At 44.6% G+C, this 17901-nt stretch overlaps 1 protein-coding gene across 2 annotated transcripts in view; it reads right to left on the reverse strand.

Moving 5' to 3' along the window:
* Positions 1-17901, reverse strand: part of USP13 (ubiquitin specific peptidase 13) — a 123139-nt gene that overhangs the window by 27537 nt on the left and 77701 nt on the right. For both annotated transcript variants that reach the window (XM_008266542.4, XM_051818794.2), the window contains exons 11-13: positions 11122-11247; positions 9373-9526; positions 5579-5753 (exon numbers count right to left, since the gene is read on the reverse strand). In XM_008266542.4, coding sequence (XP_008264764.3) covers positions 5579-5753; positions 9373-9526; positions 11122-11247 — 455 coding nt within the window. The remainder of the gene's footprint in view (positions 1-5578; positions 5754-9372; positions 9527-11121; positions 11248-17901) is intronic.

A 17901-nucleotide genomic window follows, 5' to 3' on the forward strand; every position in this document is an offset into this window, starting at 1 on the left:
TGGACGCAAGAGGAAGAACATGCAAACACAGACATACAGTGTGCACACACTCACTCGCTGCTGCTCATTCATCCTGGCTTCTTCACAAGAAAAGAATGAGAATCCTAGAAGAATGTTGTCCCTCGAAAATAACCTGGGGTCCGGTTCAAAATTACTAATTGTACATTGCTGCAACATTTTGTATTTTTGAAAGTATTTTTCAACCATTTGTTTTTCTAAAATCCTCGCTGGAATTTAGAATATACAGTACATATTTCTGGGCATGCATTCATTAAGTGCCTTTATGTTTGAAAAAGCTCCCCAAGTCCTGAAACACTCCCACTATCTTACAGCACAGAGTTGACATAAGGAGGGTTTATGGGAACTTTGACTGATGTTCACTAACCAAAATGCCAGGGCCTCATTAACTAAATACTCCTGCACTGAAATCCAGAGTCACGTGGATGTATCCTAATGGTAGACAGATTATGTGGTAAGTATCTAAAATATCTAAATCCAGGCCTTAAACTTTAAAATTTGATATTTATGGGAAATATCTTGAGTCCTCTTTAAATCTTCAGGAAGGCTAAATTCTCTGGACTAGGGTTTCACAATTGCATGCATAGACTATTCAATTTGTATGCCAAATTCTTGATCCAGTTCCAGGTCACTGGCCCCATATTTACCATTGATGTTTTTTAACAAACATCTGTGTCTGATTGCCGATGTAGGTTTGACAGGTAAACCTAAGTTTTTAAATGAGCTGCAGACAGGTACTACAGGTGCCTTTCAAAAACAAGCAATTCTGGAAAACACTTCCCTAGACCCCACTTTCCAAATCTAAATGATTGTCTTTTACTTGGAACCCATCGTCCCAGAATCCAGGAAACAAATGCAAGTGCCTTGCTGCCCCCTAGTGTAAAAGAGAAGAAGTGTAGTACAGGGACAGAGCCTTGAACACAAAAAGGGCAAAGATAAGGATTGGGGTCTTGAATGGGCAACTTCACTCACTCAAAATGTGGGAATATCAATAATACTCCTTAGGTTCTGTCTTCACAACTAAAAAAAATGTATTTCCTAATAATGCACCACCAAGTCTGTGAAATGTGCATGAAATAATATGAATTCACTTGGCACACTAGAAAGTACTGTATGTACCTAAGGAATTGGCATGTCTATCTTGTCGTGAAAGAGCAAGGATCCATGACGCCTTAGACACGGAACTGACCTGTTACTGTATTTTACTCCAGGTCAGTTACATAACCTTTCTGTATTTCAAATTCCCCACCACGAGGATGGCAGAAGGGCATGTAGGCAGTGACAGGAAGAAGCTGAAAGAAAACAGCAGCTTCATCTCCCTGAGCAACTGATTTATTATCACCCTAGGCCACACACCAAAAACACACATCACCTCTGAGTAGCTTTTGTCCATCTTCCGAAAAGCAATAATAAACATCTTTGTTTTTTAAATATGACCAAATCCTCAATTTCACCAAAACCCAACAAACTCCATCTGGAGCTATGATATTTTAATATGTTACCTTTCTGAACTTCTCTTACATTAAGATCTGGAAAATACGTGTCAGTAAAATCAACTGCAAGTCATTGATAAATGAATGTTTTCCAGAGGCTCCTGCAGTTGCTCTCTGGTTTGTAGCTGGGTATCTGCTGGTGATACTGAGGTGAGGGTAATGTGGGAGCCTGAGTTTGGGACGCAGTGGAGGGGATAACTCAACACAAAACTTGATTACGGGTAGCTACCCACCTAAGAGTGCCAGAAAGCAGGTTATGTGTGCCTACTTTATGTCAGTCAGTGAGGTAAGCATTCTTTATTCATTCTCGTCACCTCTATGTGGTTTCAAGATGGATCACACGTGTATTAACTGCTTACTATCCATCTGCTCAAATCAATCCCAACAGTGTACATTGTATTAGTTAATTGCAGTTCAGGCCACATCAAATTTATTAGTAAAATCCAGCAAAGTTATAAATGATGCTCTGTTGACTCTTTTATTCCTAAAATTAATTCATACAATTAAAATGTTCCTTGGAAAGCTATATATTTTTAATAAAGGCCATCAGAATGCAAGATCCACCAAGATGAGGACACCTCTTGCCTCCTCTGGTCTTTCAGGTTCTGGGTCCAACAAAAGAAAAGACCAAGGCACCAACTTAATAAAATGGGAATTAAAAAAATAAAGATCTTTTAGGAATCCACTCAACTGACTTCCCCAAAACTAATACTTGAGGCATGAGAATGCATGATAACAAACAAGCAACACAGGGGTTACTACTTTAAACTTTGAATTCAACAAAACCTGAATGAATCCCAAGTCTGCCGCTTACTGATCAGTCCCTTCTTTGATTCACTCATCTGTAAAAGGGGGAATAACTGTACCCACCTCCTACTACTAAGAGGATGAAAAATGATAACTGATGGGAAATGTTTAACATAAATGTGCAATAAATGACAGTTGCTTTATTATCTCTATTTTTTTCCTTCCCAGAAGGGTTGGTATTCAATTATTAACAATTACACGAATTATTTTAGTGTATATAAAAAGCATATGCAAGGGCGTGTGTGTCTGCAAAGATGAAGGAAAAAAACACCTTCAATGTCTACCTTAAGGGCAGAAGCCCCTCTTCAGGATTAGAGACAGTGATGCCAGCACTGCCTCCAGCCACATACTTGTTAGCAGTTGAGGAGAAACACAGGTCAGCAAGCATCACTCCTCCATTGCTGATGGAAGGGCACTGGGCAGTGACTGTGGCCCAGGATAGATGATGGGCAGGGAGGTGGACTCGGGGAAGAATCCAGATCTCCTGACCACTACCCCAGGGTGCAGAAAATCTGCCTATCTGTGGAAAGTGAATACCTCCCAGGTCCACTTTAAAAATGGGACTTTTCCAAATGTGGAGTAGGCTCCTTCCTGGCAGGGCACACACAGGAGGAGGCAGGCCCAGACAGCACATCACACCTTGCACCTCTAAACCACCATGTCACTTTCTGAAGAGCAGGAAGGGGGCAGGACTGAGCAAATGCAGAACACGCCCACTTGCAGCTGACACTCCATGTGGGACACTCCATCAGACACTCCATCAGACCCCGTGATCGCTTTCCACCTCCCACAGAGAGTCGGCATCAGGGCAAACATCTCACTGTCAGTGACGAAAGAGACTGTTTCAACCACTCGTATACTGTGTTCATTTCTTACTGCTCAAAGACATTTCTCAATTGCAATGAAGTGGAGCCGGCACTGTAGCTTAGTGGGTAAAGGCGCCACCTGCAGCACTGGCATCTCACATGGGCACCAGTTGGAGACCCAGATGCTCCACTTCTGATCCAGCTCTCTGCTATGACCTGGGAAAGCAGTACAAGATGGCCCAAGTCCTTCGGCCCCTGCACCCATGTGGGAGAACCAGAAGAAGCTCCTGGCTCCTGGCTTTGGATCAGCGCTGCTCCAGTCATTGTGGCCAATTGGGGAGTGAACCAGCAGATGAAAGACCTCTCGATCTCTCTGCCTCTGCCTCTCTGTAACTCTGCCTTTCAAATAAATAAATAAAACTTTTTTAAAAAAAAAAGTTTAAAAAAAAGAAAAAAATCTCAATGAAATACATTTCTCACAATTAACATGCCAGCTAACTGACTGCTACCTGCAAGGCCACACACACACACACACACACACACACACCTGAGCAGTTCTGGGCTGAAAACTTCCCCAACGAGGGGCAGCTGATGACTGAATCAACTACTATCAATCCCCATTTGAATATCAAGTTTTTCAAAAATTATTTTAAGAACATACGGCTTCTGTTTAGTCTTTGAAATAAATTGGTTATGCTTTCCCTTTATTAATATGTGAAGCCTATCATCTGCAACAAAGCGGAATCCTGTGGGATGGGTTTCATGGAGAATAAACGACTTGGGTGGGACTGCTACTCAAGGTCATGGTAAAAATACCCAGCAGTCTCTCTCCATCATTGACTCCCCTTTACCTGAGAACTCAGCCTTAACCTTGGAGAAAGAAGGCCAAAGAATATCTACAAGCAGTGAAATTCCCAGAGCCAGACTTTCAGATCTCCCCTCATTTCATGACACGATCAGCACTTCTCCAATTAAGTGCAGGCATATGAAGGGTGCTGGGAAGCACTTAGACCAAAGTGTCAAGTGGAAAAAAAAAAAATGTTATGTATCTGATAACCAGCCTCACAAAGTAAAAAACACAAGGGATCTTCAAAAAGTTCATGAGAATGTATATTATGAAAAACCACATGTAAATTAAAAAAAAATATTTGTGGTTCCAGCACTGTGGCTTGGTGGGTAAAGCTGCTGCCTGCAGTTCCAGCATCCCATATAGGTGCCAGTTTGAGTCTTGGCTGCTCCACTTCCAATCCAGCTCTCTGCTGATGGCTTGAGAAAGCAGTGGAAGATGGTCAAAGTGCCTGGGTCCCTGTACCCATGTGGAAGACCTGGAAGAAGCTCCTGGCTCCTGGCTTCAGATTGTCCCAGTTCCAGCCATTGCGGCCATTTGGGGAGTGAACCAGCAGATGGAAGACTTCCCTCTTTCTCCCTGCCTCTGCCTCTCTGTAACTCTTGCCTTTCAAATAAATAATCTTTTTTTTTTTTTTTTTTTTTTTTTTTTGACAGGCAGAGTTAGACAGAGAGAGACAGAGAGAGAGAGAAAGGTCTTCCTTTTCCATTGATTCACCCTGCAAGTGATTGCAGCCGGCGTGCTGTGCTGATCCGAAGCCAGGAGCCAGGTGCTTCTCCTGGTCTCCCATGCGGGTGCAGGGCCCAAGGACCTGGGCCATCCTCCACTGCACTCCTGGGCCACAGCAGAGAGCTGGCCTGGAAGAGGAGCAACCGGGACAGAATCTGGCGCCCCGACCGGGACTAGAACTTGGAGTGCTGGCGCCGCAGGCGGAGGATTAGCCTAGTGAGCCGCGGCACCGGCCAAATAAATAAATCTTTAAAAAAATTTTTGCACCAAAATAAACTTAACTTTTAATTGCATTTTCCATGACCTTTTTGATTTCCCCACATAGGGCATCTCATGACAATGTCCAGGAGTCCTGACATCTGTCCACTTGGAGATGCCCTGAGGCTCCTGGTCTCCAACAGGAACACAATCAACAAAGTTCTAAAGAAATCTTTAATTACAGAATTAAAATAGATCACAATGGAATTTAAATACTGAAGCCTGTCATGAGTAATTTTATAATTGCTTCATTAATATCATTCTTGCCATTTTGGGGTCAAGGTATCTCTTGGTTGTATCTCCCTGTTGAAAAGGAGCAAACTCCTAACAGAGGATAAATCACAACTTTGCATTTTGTTTTTAACAAAAAAAAAGGAACACTCAGTACATTATATAAATTATAAGCCTCTCTTACTGGACAAGTCCTACATAAATGAAATCTATGACAACCGGGGTCTATGAATCTTAAATCCATCCCACCACACAGAACAAGCACGCATAGATTCACAGAACACTCGGCCCCTCTGCCTGGCCCCCAGTCCTTTCTCAAACCTCCACCCCACTACCATCATGTGCACATGCCCAAGTACACACACACACACACACACACACACACTTACTTCACACCAGCAGACTTGGCTTGTAGGGCGCTGCTCCAGAAATCATCCACATTGTCTGGTTCAGAGAAGGCCTGAAGGCAGGCACTAAATGGTATTTTGGCTCGCACCAGCTCAGGAAGGGGCCTTCTGTTGGCTTCTGCCTCCCTTCTTGTTAATTCATAGGCAATCAGTTCATCTGAGTAAAAGAGCGAAAGAATGAACTTGCAATCACTCTGGTCTTGAAAGGAAAACACTCTCTGTGGACAGTCTTCCCTGAAGGCTCCTGGGCTGGGCGATGGTGTCCCACTTGCTGCCCGCCCATCACAGCTCTGGATGAGCCTGCAGAAAGGCTGTCTTTGGAGTAGCCTGAATAGGCTGCACTGAGCCATTCACGGTTTTGGTTTGTTTTGTTGCTCACCTTCGGAGACTGACAGGAGAGAACCATGAGATTGGTTCAGATCATGTGTGTGATGTAAATGGCACATAAACTAGGGATTTCATTAGTTCAGGGGTCAAGCCTGAGATTACCCAAATATCATCCTCCAAACACAAAGCCTTCATAGCAGAGGGGTGCACAGCTAAGAGTGACCCAGGGCTCACCTCTTCCCAAGCCCTTCACCACCTTGCTAAAGAAACTGAAGCCCAAGGTCAAAACCAGCCAATCACTGGCAAAGCTGGACATCAAACCCCAACCAGCACTCCTTCCACCGCCCTGTGGAAGAGGCCAGAATGGCATGTTAAATTGTGCCAAGGGACGGGCTAGTGCTGTGGCATGGCGGGTAAAGCTGGCACGTTTGAGTCCCAGCTGCTCCACTTCCAATCCAGCTCTCTGCTGTGGCATGGAAAAGCAGTAGAAGATAGTCCAAGTCCTTGGGCCCCTGCACCCACATGGGAGACCTGGAGGAAGCTTCTGGCTCCTGGCTTTGGATCAGGGTAGCTCCGGCTGTTTCGGCCAATTGGGGAGTGAACCAGAGGATGGGAGACCTCGCTCTCTCTCGCTCTCTCTCTCTCTCTGACTCTCCTCTCTCTATGTAATTCTGACTTTCAAATAAATAAATAAATCTTTGAAAAAAATTGTGCCAAGGGAACACAGACACACATACATACACAAGAAAAAGTAATAAAAACATTCCTGCTAACTCTAGCTGGTCTAAAACAAAATGACCAAGGGAGGGAGAGAAAGAAAGAACTACCACTGAGTTCCCAACAAGGAGGAGACCCAGTGTTCTGTGTTGTCTGGTTCAGATCCTCCAGCAGCTGTGATTACAGGAAAGGATCCTTAGAGCACGTGTGGGCCAGGGAAGCTCATGACTGTGAGGACTTTAGTTATCCACAGTCGCATCCATGACACCAACACTGTGAGCACAACGCTCAGCTATCACGGGAATGGGTCTGGAGGGCTCTCTGTGCTATCCCTACTCAAATGAGTAGATGCTAAGGGAAAACGAGGCACACACCATGAACCTCCCAAGATTCTGCAGATCTGCTCCTGGAAACTAAACTGTAGTCAAAATTTTATGAAGACCTTGAAGGTCCTTTCTGGTCAACTCCTTTATGTTACAAAACAAAAGAAGATGATGGGACCAGCGATGTAGCACAGCGAGTTAAAGCCCCAGCCTGCAGTGCCATCATCCCATATGGGTACTGGTTCGAGTCCTGGCTGCTCCACTTCTGATCCAGCTCTCTGCTATGGCCTGGGAAAGCAGTGGAAGATGGCCCAAGTCCTTGGGTCCCTGAATCCACGTGGGAGACCCGGAGGAGCCTCCTGGCTCCTGGCTTTGGATCAGCGTAGCTCCAGCAGTTGCAGCCATTTGGGGAGTGAACCAGCGGATGGAAGACCTCTCTTTTTCTCTCTGCCTCTGCCTCTCTGTAACTCTTTCAAATAAATAAATAAATCTTAAAAAAAATAAATGTTATTTAAAAAAAAAACTCAGTAACACCCACCAAAAAGTCCTATTAAAACATGGGCAAATAATAAGAGATTCTTCTCAGAAGAAATTCAGGTGATCAACAAATTTATAAAAAGCCTTCAAAATCAATAGTCATTAGGAAAAGCAAAAAACTACAAAGAGGAGCAGCCCTTTGGCACAGCAGTTAAGTCAGCCCTCAGGACACCCACATCCTATGTCACATGCCTGGTTCCCAATCTAGCTGCTCTGGTTTCAATCCAACTTCCTGCTAATGCACACTCGAGGTGGCAACAGATGATGGCTCAAATATCTGGGTTCCTGTCACACTCATGAGAGACCCAGACTGAGTTCTGGACTCCCAGGTCTGGCTTGGCCCGGTCCTGGCTGTTGTGGACATTTGGGAAGTAAGCCAGTGGATGGAAGATCTCTCTCCATCTGTCTGAATCAATCTCTCTTCCTCTCTCTCTGTAACTCTGCCATGCAAATAAATAAAAAAAAAAAATTTTAAAAAAATGGAAACCATTTCATCTTAAAATCATTATCATAATCACTTTCCAACTCACATAATACATTGACTCCTTCTCCCAAGAAACAGGAAAAAAGCAACCAGGGAGCTGATGAACTTTACAAAAATAGCAGAAATAAGCAATCCAGCAGCTATTTTGCTCTTTTCTGCTCTAAGGTGTTTATTCCAAGAAATACCTTTTAAGTATTCTGCCTGGGAAGAACCAAATTAGACTGAAGGAAAGAGAAGGAACCTCCCCAAGAGAGCCCTACACACTGCTGTGCCTCTCCAGTCCTCTCTGCCAATTTCCAGACAGCCTTCTAATGGGCCTCCACAATTTGTCTCTGGTGAGAGGCATCTGTATTTCAGATGCCGACATTTGATTATCTCAAGATCTCTGCTTGAATGTCTAACATTAGAAAAGTACTTCTGGGACCAGCACTGTGGTATAGCAGGTTAAGCCACCACCTGTGACTCCAGCTTCCTCTATGGGTGCCAGTTCAAATCCCAGCTACCCTACTTTCAATCCAGATCCCTGCTGATGTGCCTGGAAAGGCAGCAGAAGATGGTCCAATGTGTGAGTGCAAACTGTTGAAATCTTTACTTAGTATAGAGTTGATCTTCTGTATATAAAGATAATTCAAAATAAATCTTAATGAAGAATGGGATGGGAGAGGGAGTAGGAGGTGGGACAATTTGGGGGTGGGAGGGCGGGTATGGGGGGAAGAACCGCTATAATTCAAAAGTCGTACTTACGAAATTTATATTTATTAAATAAAAGCTTTCTATAAAAAAAATAAGAAGATGGTCCAAGTCCTTGGGCTCCTGCACCCACGTGGGAGACCTGGAAGAAGCTCCTGGCTCCTGGTTTTGGCCTGGCACAGCTACCAGCTGCTGCAACCATCTGGGAAGTGAACCAGCAGATGGAAAATCTGTCTCTCCCTCTCTCTCTACAACTCTGCCTTTTGTTTTTGTTTGTTTGCTTTGCTTTTTAACTCTGCCTTTTAAAATAAATAAATAAATCTTTAAAAAAAAAAGAAAAGAAATGCACATCTGGTCATTTCCCTCAGACTTATAGCACAATTTATGAGGGATGACTTAAAGAATCTTCTACATAGATCATTGTTGATCATTTCCTCTGAAATTATATTGACTTCAAGCCAACTAGTTGGCCAAATTTACAGGAACTGAAGTGGGTTTCATCCATAGTGCCTCTGTAGAACCTGTGATGCATGTGAGTCTTCCCAAAAGAAAGTCACATGGGGACTAAGGGAAACCTGGAAGGAGACGGGCCACAGACTTCAACTGTGTACTGCTGAGGTGACGTTTCAGTGCCTACGCCATATTACCCAAGACACGGGTCTCCCCCAAGAAGACACACACAGGCCCATGTCTATTACCCTTGTTGGTTGCTGCCTCCATGGCCACTGGTAGCTGCATCAGGTAGTCCACCCTCTCTGTGTAGCGGACTTTCCGAGTCTGACAGCACTGGATGCGTTCTTCCACCAGAAACCGAAAAACATCACTTGGGTTTTCTGAGCCGATGCGGTTCCTCTGCAGATCAGATTTCCTCCAGTTAGTAAATTTATGAATATTAAGTCACAAATAAAAGTTACAACATCAATTGTAAATCTACTGTAAAGATCTGACTTTATTAAACATGTTTTCTGGGCATGACAGTTCACCAGAAAGCTTAAATCACAACGCAGTGGGATGTATCAAAAGTCTGAAAGTGGAGATTTGATTAAGTAAATACCAGATCATCATGTGAATTAATATCATGTAGCCATTAAAACCACAGGAGGGAGAGGCAGTGTGGCATAGTGGGTAAAGCCACCACCTGCAATGCCAGCATCTCTTATGGGCACCAGCTCGTGTCCTTGATACTCTATTTCTGATCCAGCTCCTTGTGAATGCACCTGGGAAAGCAGTGGAGGATGGCCCAAGGGCTTGGGCCCCTGCACCAATGTGGGAGACCTGAAAGAAACTCCTGTATCCTGGCTCCAGGAGACCTTGGTTCCCGCAACAACCTTGGTTGCAGCTATCTGGAGAGTGAACCAGCAGACGGAAGACCTTTTTCTCTCTTTCTCAGTCTCTGTCCCTCTCTCTCTAACTCCGACTTTCAAATAAATAATAAAATTTAAAAAAAAAAATCACAGAAGGACTGGCAAATAGAAGAAAGGGCAGGGTGAAAGAGCCAAAGGGAAGAGAAAGGGGAAAAAATAAAGGACTGCTCTGGGAAAATGAAGGCTTGCAGGCTATCTAAACACAAGAAAATTCTATACAAAAAAGAAATCTTATTCTCCCAGCTTCAGACTGGCCCAGCCTTAGCTATTTTAGGCATTTGGTGAGTGAACCAGTGGTTGGGAACTCACTCTATCTGGGTCTGTTTCCCTCTCTTTCTGTCTCTCAAATAATTAATTTTTTTAAGTTTCAGATTTAGAATTTTTGAATTAGGGATGCTCAATAGGTAAAATTTATGCAAATATTCCAAAATCCCAAAATATTCAAATCCTGATATACTTCTGGTTCCAAATCTTGCAGGAAAGGGATCCTCGGCCTGTGACATGGGAAGCAGCTAGAGTGGTCCATGGACAAAATGTTAGCAATGGCCATTGGCAGGGGTTGATATTAGGGGGCATCTTTATTTCTCCTTTCTGTTTTCTGCATTTTACACAAAGAACACTTTTATAATAAAAAAAAAAAAAAAAAAAACAGAAGTTTTTTATAGGATGAAAAAGTGCTCAGTGCCTTTCAAGCTGTTTAATATGATTCAGCTCTGCTGTGAGCAAAGAGTGACCATCTCTGAGTGGTGGCAGGGAGGACACCAAACGCCACGCAAGGCTCTCAAGGGGCTTTGTCACAGAGACCAGATTTGATACGTACGCATATATATATGGCGAATGACAAATGCTCCTATGACACACAGACTGAAAGGAGCACAGAGAGACCAGAGTGTGGAAAGCAGGGCATGCGGGGAGGTCATATCAAGTGGGCTGAGCAGGAAGGCCTCCGAGAGGCTGATTCTGAAGCAGCTCGGACGGGGGAGGACTGGGGTGTTCTGGCCGAATGGGCAGAGGCACCGTGACCCAGCCACGGTGGATAATGCTCACGACCCTTTGCAGATTTTTGCAGAGCGACTCACTCACCTCCACAAGATTCACCAGGTGCAAGAAAAACTCCTGGGCATCTTGCTGTCTGTTCGAGGAGAATTCCGGGTGGCTCTTGCTCACAAAGGCCTTAAACATGCGTGGAGAGATCCCATTCTGGTGAGGCTAGAGGAGAAAAATAACATGGACTTACAATACTTCCGTCCACAGTAACAGCCCTGGGTGGCAAGCAGAGCAGGGCTTAGCATAAACCCTGTGCTTCTGATGAGAAAACTGGAGCCCATTGAAGTTAAATGGTCACAGCCAACATTCACTGGCCGTTTAGCAAGGACCAGGCCTGCGCTACCCACCATATGTAAGAGTACAATGGGACTCTTCTTGTTGACTCAAAACTAAAGACATGGCCTGATGAATATCCCACCTTCAAAAGACATACACTAGGCCCATTCTCATAGGCCTTGTTAATGGTGGCCAAACTCGTCCATCACAGCCCAGGCTAGAGAGGTGTCAGGGAGGAGGGGCCTCTGAAGGCAGTCCAAGGTCAGGGGAGTGCTGCAGAGAACCCCACAACGCGAGAGTGTGCACAACAGGTGCAACCAGCACCCAAGGGCGCAGCTCGGGAGCCCATTCTGTACTCTGGTAGGACACTGATGTCAGTTTCCCCAGGGACTGAAAGGATAGTGCAGAAGGTGGTCACACTCCCCTAGAAAGGACCCTGCATACCATGTCCGTTTACAGAGGAGGCTCGGGGCAGGCACTTGGCAAAGGTCCTTATAAAGGGGAGGCCAGGGGACATCTCTCAAGAACTACTCTCATGTCCCCAGCAAGACCAGCCTCAACAGAAGACATGGGACACAGCCACCAGGGAGCCAAACTGCATCAGCCATGAGACAAGGCTCTCCCTGCTTGTAATCGCTCCACTGCTTGACCCTCAGCTCTGGAGCAGCCAGAAGAGGAGAGAAGGCAAAGGGGTGGGGCAGGAACAAGAGAACCAGAAAATGCTGGCACTAACCCTTCTGCACGACTGCTTCCTTAGACTCCCAAGCTCAGGCGGGGAGAGAAGCTTCAAACTGGCTCCAATGTGAACTGGACTTTCAAATACTGACAATCTATCAGAAATCACTGGAAATCTAGATCTGCCTAAGACACTCCAAAGAGGCAGTTTGGGAAGCTGAGGGCCCAGTGAGAGAGCTGGGCACCTGATAAAGGTATTTGCTGAGCACTCCCTCCAAGTGTGACTCATCTAATAACTCCAATGCCTGCTACCTTGTCACTACACGCAGTGCTAGGGAAACTGTGTCTGGCAGAGAAATGCCACATAGGTCTTTCAACTCCCAAGTGGTATTGGCAACCAGACTGTCATGTAGCTAAAAGAGAACCACAAGGGACTCCAGGATCAGCTCTGTTTATGGCAAATACGAAGAAGTGGGCCCTGTTGCACACACCAGGTCTCAGAAAATGAACCTCACCACGTTTGCCTAGAGGCAAAAGTGATGCCCTCTTTGCAAACACTGTGGCTTCTGCCCTTTCACTTGGCCATAAATCTCCCCTCGCTCAGCTTCCAGGCCCCATTCTCCCCCCCTGAAGTCCACAGAACCTGCCATTGGGGCCACCAGCTGGGCTCACCACGAATGCCTTCAATTTTCTTAAACGTTCATCCTTAGCAGGAGGAGGCTGTGCCTCAGGCCTCTGAGCTCTCTTGGACATTCAGGACAGTATCCACAGTCCGAAGACCACAGTGGGTTTGCAGAATTGCACAGTCAGACACAACAAACAATGAGAAAACTCCTTTATGTATCTCGCTGCAGCCAACGGGGTGGCTCTACATATAAAACCTCTCCAACACATATGTTCTAAACTAAGTTTTCTTACGAAACTCTGACGCACTTTCTCGTCTTGCTATAAACATTCTAGTTTAGTCATTTAATGACTGCTGACTTCACGCAGAGCACTATGGGGCTGCAGCCTTCCAGGAGCTTACACTCATATATGAGAGACACATACACTTAGCTATATTTTTTAAAAGATTTATTTATTTATTTATTTGAAAATCAGAGTTACACAGAGAGAGGAAAGGCAGAGGCAGAGAAAGAGAAAGAGATCTTCCATCCGATGGTTCACTCCCCAGTTGGCCGAAACAGCTGGAGCTACCCTGATCCGAAGCCAGAAGCCAGGAGCTTTCTCCAGGTCTCCCATGTGGGTGCAGGGGCCCCAGGGCTTGGGCCATCTTCTACTGCTCTCCCAGGCCATGGCAGAGAGCTGGATCGGAAGAGGAGCAGCCGGGACTAACTAGAACCAGCGCCCACATGGGATGCTGGCGCTTCAGACCAGAAGGAACACTACAGGGCTAGCCGCTCTTAGAAAATTCCCCAAAGTGATGGCATTTAGGCAGGTGAGACTTGGATCCTGCCATAAACAACCAGCTTACACACATACACAGCTTCAAATGTGCTTCCTGTACTAGGTAAAGATCAGTTTATATCTACAATTAATTTACTGCCCATACATATACCTCCTGGACACTATTTAGAAGTCATAACCTCCTTTATGCACAATGCTGATGTATATCTACATGGTATCTGCTGACATAGGCATGCAATAATAATGCCTTATCTTTGCATAATGGCTACATGCATTGAATGCAGGATATTTATTGAGTGTGATAAAATGTCAGACACCATTCCAGGTGCTTGGATGAATACTTACTAGGTGCTAGGCACAATTCTTAACATTTTATACATGTATTTTTTCTTAACTCACACAATCCTGTAAGGTGATGGCAATTCTCTCCACCTGGCAGATGATGAAAATGAGGCACAGGGTTGTTAAGTGACTGATCCAGGGTTGCATAGCTAGAAAAGTCCCTACACCCACTCTCTAGAGTCCTAACACTACTTCTGGTTTACATGCTTGATTCTCACCTGATCCCATTCTTCTGGTTGCAGAAAAGGGAAGATAACATGTCTTACTCTGAGCAAGACTTCAGAAGTCAATGTTACAGGACAGCCAAGCAAATATTCCTCCAATCTCAGCATCATGGAGGCACCACATGGAGTAAATCTTTTCATTTTTGTGCATGTTCTGTTTAGGCATTAACATATGGCAACAGCCACTGCCTGCTGCTGATGTGTGATTTCTTTCAAGCTGCAAGCCAAAGTTGATGTGGCTGCCAGTACCCAACATAGACCACAGAAAGCAGCTGCTCTAGAAAGTTCCACAAGTCAGTAAACTCTGAAGAGTTGGCTGCTGCTCCATGGCACCATGTGGCCCAACAACCAAGCTGGGAAGCTTCAATACAGATCCTGGTGACAAACACCACAAAGACCAACCCCCGCTTGGGCTGCGGCCTACTCTCATTCATCTCCTTCCCACACCTCTCCCCTTCTGTATCTACTCCATGTCTTTGTTTTCCCTCATCTGACTTTTCTCAATCCTTAGTTCAACAGCCAAGTTATTTCTTGAGAACTGTTGGTCATTGGGAAGTCATCTGAAAAAGCTTCCTAACCAGAGAAATGCTGCCCCTCCCTCTCTATCTATGTGTCCCTCTCTACACCAGGCTGCAGCCCAGTCCTGCGTTTGAACATTTTATCTCAGACTCAGCCACACCACACTAATGCCTTGTTCTTCAGCTGGCCATCTGCCTACATCCATTCTAGCTCTGATGTCAGAGGCTGGTCTTATGAATTCTCATGTTCAACTACTGCTACGTTCATATCATGTCTAACTAGAAATGAGGGTTCTGAAACAGGTGAGTGAGTGGAATCAAGATTCCAGATCTGATCTGTGGTTACTAATAGAGTACCAAAACTGCAATGTATAGGAGTGAAATTGACATTTTGAGATTCGATGACTGTTTACAGCCCTTATCTCTTCTGTTGAGGAACAGTGCTGGTTTTTCATTTTTCATTTCATTTCATTTTCATTCTTTACTTATGCATATAAAGTAAACTGAAAGTAGATCATTGTAAAAATTAAGAGAGGGGGCCGGCGCCACGGCTCAATAGGCTAATCCTCCACCTAGTGGCGCCGGCACACCGGGTTCTAGTCCCAGTCAGGCGCCGGATTCTGTCCCGGTTGCCCCTCTTCCAGGCCAGCTCTCTGCTATGGCCCGGGAAGGCAGTGGAGGATGGCCCAAGTCCTCGGGCCCTGCACCCCATGGGAGACCAGGAGAAACACCTGGCTCCTGCCTTCGGATCAGCGCGGTGCGCCGGCCACAGCGCGCCAGCCGTGGCAGCCATTGGAGGGTGAACCAACAGCAAAAGGAAGAACTTTCTCTCTGTCTCTCTCACTATCCACTCTGCCTGTCAAAAAAAAAAAAAAAAAAAAAAAATTAAGAGAGGGAATAAGAGGAGGAGGGCTGGCGCCGCGGCTCACTAGGCTAATCCTCCGCCTTGCAGCGCCGGCACACCAGGTTCTAGTCCCGGTTGGGGCGCCGGATTCTGTCCCGGTTGCCCCTCTTCCAGGCCAGCTCTCTGCTGTGGCCAGGGAGTGCAGTGGAGGATGGCCCAAGTGCTTGGGCCCTGCACCCCATGGGAGACCAGGATAAGTACCTGGCTCCTGCCATCGGATCAGCGCGGTGCACCGGCTGCAGCGCGCCGGCCGCGGTGGCCATTGGAAGGTGAACCAATGGCAAAGGAAGACCTTTCTCTCTGTCTCTCTCTCTCACTGTCCACTCTGCCTGTCAAAAAAAAAAAAAAAAGAAAAGAAAAGAGAGAGAGAGAGAGAGAGAGAAGGAGGAGGAGGCAGGGTGGAGCAGGAGCAGGAGGGAGGGTAGGAAGTATCACTATATTCCTAAACCTATATATATGAAATACATGAAATTTGTTTACCTTAAATTTAAAAAATAACTCCAAATCTAACTACCAGCTCCAAAAAAAAAACACAAATTAAACTATTCCTCCAGGAGACAACCCTTAGACAATCTTAGAGCAAATAATCCTGCTCTTCAGCAAGTCAATTGCTTGCAAAAAAAAAAAAAAAAAAAAAAATTGAGGGGGATTTAAGAAAGATATCTTTGATACAGCAGGAAAAAAATCTGAATACAGACTGGGAATTGGATGATACTAAGAAATGGTTGTTAATTGGCCAGTACGCTTTCAACACAACTTTTTAACAAAACCTCAATGTCAACTGAAAAATAGGTGATACTAACAAATGGTTGCTAATTTGCCAGTATGCTTTTAACACGTTAAACAACTTTTAACATAATATTGATGTTAAATGAAAAAAAAACAGGTAGCAGAGTTGCATAGTAAATATTTATAGGTGAAAAGGAACTTGTGTTAAAATACTGAAGGGAAAGGAAAAATGGAAAAGGAAAGGAAGGACTGAGTTTAAGGGGACTGATGGATGGAACCAGGCTGGCAGAACAGTCATTATGAAAGCTAAACAACAGAAACATGGAGACTCCTTATTCTATATACCAAATTTAAATTATTTTTCTTAAAAAAAAAAAAAAAAAAAGCCAGACTCTTAACATAGTTCCTAAAAAGAAAAAAAAATCCAATATTTACCTGACAGGAGAGACACCACGATCATGGTTTAAAAAAAAAAAAAAAGACAACTCAAATAAAGTACATTTCCTACTTGACCATGGGTCAGTGCCATCACCTGTTATATCCCCTATGGGCCTAAAAATCTCACAAACTGACCACAAGTCAAACCCTCCTTTCAGGAAGTACACACTCTCCTCAGGGGCTGCCTCTGGGACACCTGCAGCCATGGCTAGCCCTGACCACTAACTTCGTAACAGGAAGGCCCAAAGAGCCTCCAAAATACCAACCACCTAGGGAACCTGCTGTATTAATAGGATACAGTACTTACTCTCTCCATCAGCAGTTGCAAAACAGATCAGCTAAAATTAGAGAGAGGACTAACGGTGTTCAGAATCTCTCCCAAATGCTTACACTGGACTTTCTGTTTAACACAGCACTCCGGGCAGACAGCCAGACACTGTCCACTCACAGTCCCCAGGGCCTAAAGCTTTAATTAATAAGCAAGAAGCAAGATTGAGGCCATTTTCACACTAGAGCAACACTTGCACAGATACTTAAAAGAACATAGGAGAAAAGGGAGAACACATCTCAGCCTGTTCCTAAAACACAGAAATGCAGAGTCCATTGATTTAAACTTTTAACCTTAAACTATAAACCTTGGAACAGTAGCTTCTGCCCTGGTCCAAACGTCAAATCTCCTAAGCCAGTGAGATGGGCAAGGGACATTCCTGAACTACTACTCGTATTTCAAACTACTACTCCAGTTTCAAAAATCTGAAAAGTTGCATTTGTCCAACCTAGCAAAACAGAGGTTATAGAAAACAAAAGTCGTTTCTCTAAAGGAGAACATTCACTTTGCTTATGGCCGCCTCAGGTGATCACTGACATCATAATTAAGAGTGTTAATTGTCAAAGGAACAACACAAATCATGTGCACTAACTCCCCATGTAGGACCTCCACCCTTAATGAGTTGTACTATGAGAATCAACTGCAAATCTTGTTCTCAAACTGTGCTCTATGTTGTGTGTGTGTCGGTGCAAACTGTTGAAATCAGTGTTTAACATGCAGTTGGTCCTCAGTATATAAAATCAAACAAAAAATGAACCATTATGAAGAAGGGGATGGGAGAGGGAGAGGAAGGTGGGATGGGAGTCGGGATCAGAGGGTGGGTATGGGGGAAAGAACCACTATATTCCTAAAGTTGTACCTATGAAAAATGCATTCATTAAATAAAAACTTTAAAAAAAAAAATCTGATGTTCAGAGCTACAGTTATATCAACTCAAAGCAGAACACTGGTTATCTCATGCTAATAAAAAGATGA

The sequence above is a fragment of the Oryctolagus cuniculus genome, chromosome 4 (assembly GCF_964237555.1).
Source record: "Oryctolagus cuniculus chromosome 4, mOryCun1.1, whole genome shotgun sequence".
Lineage (NCBI taxonomy): Eukaryota > Metazoa > Chordata > Mammalia > Lagomorpha > Leporidae > Oryctolagus > Oryctolagus cuniculus.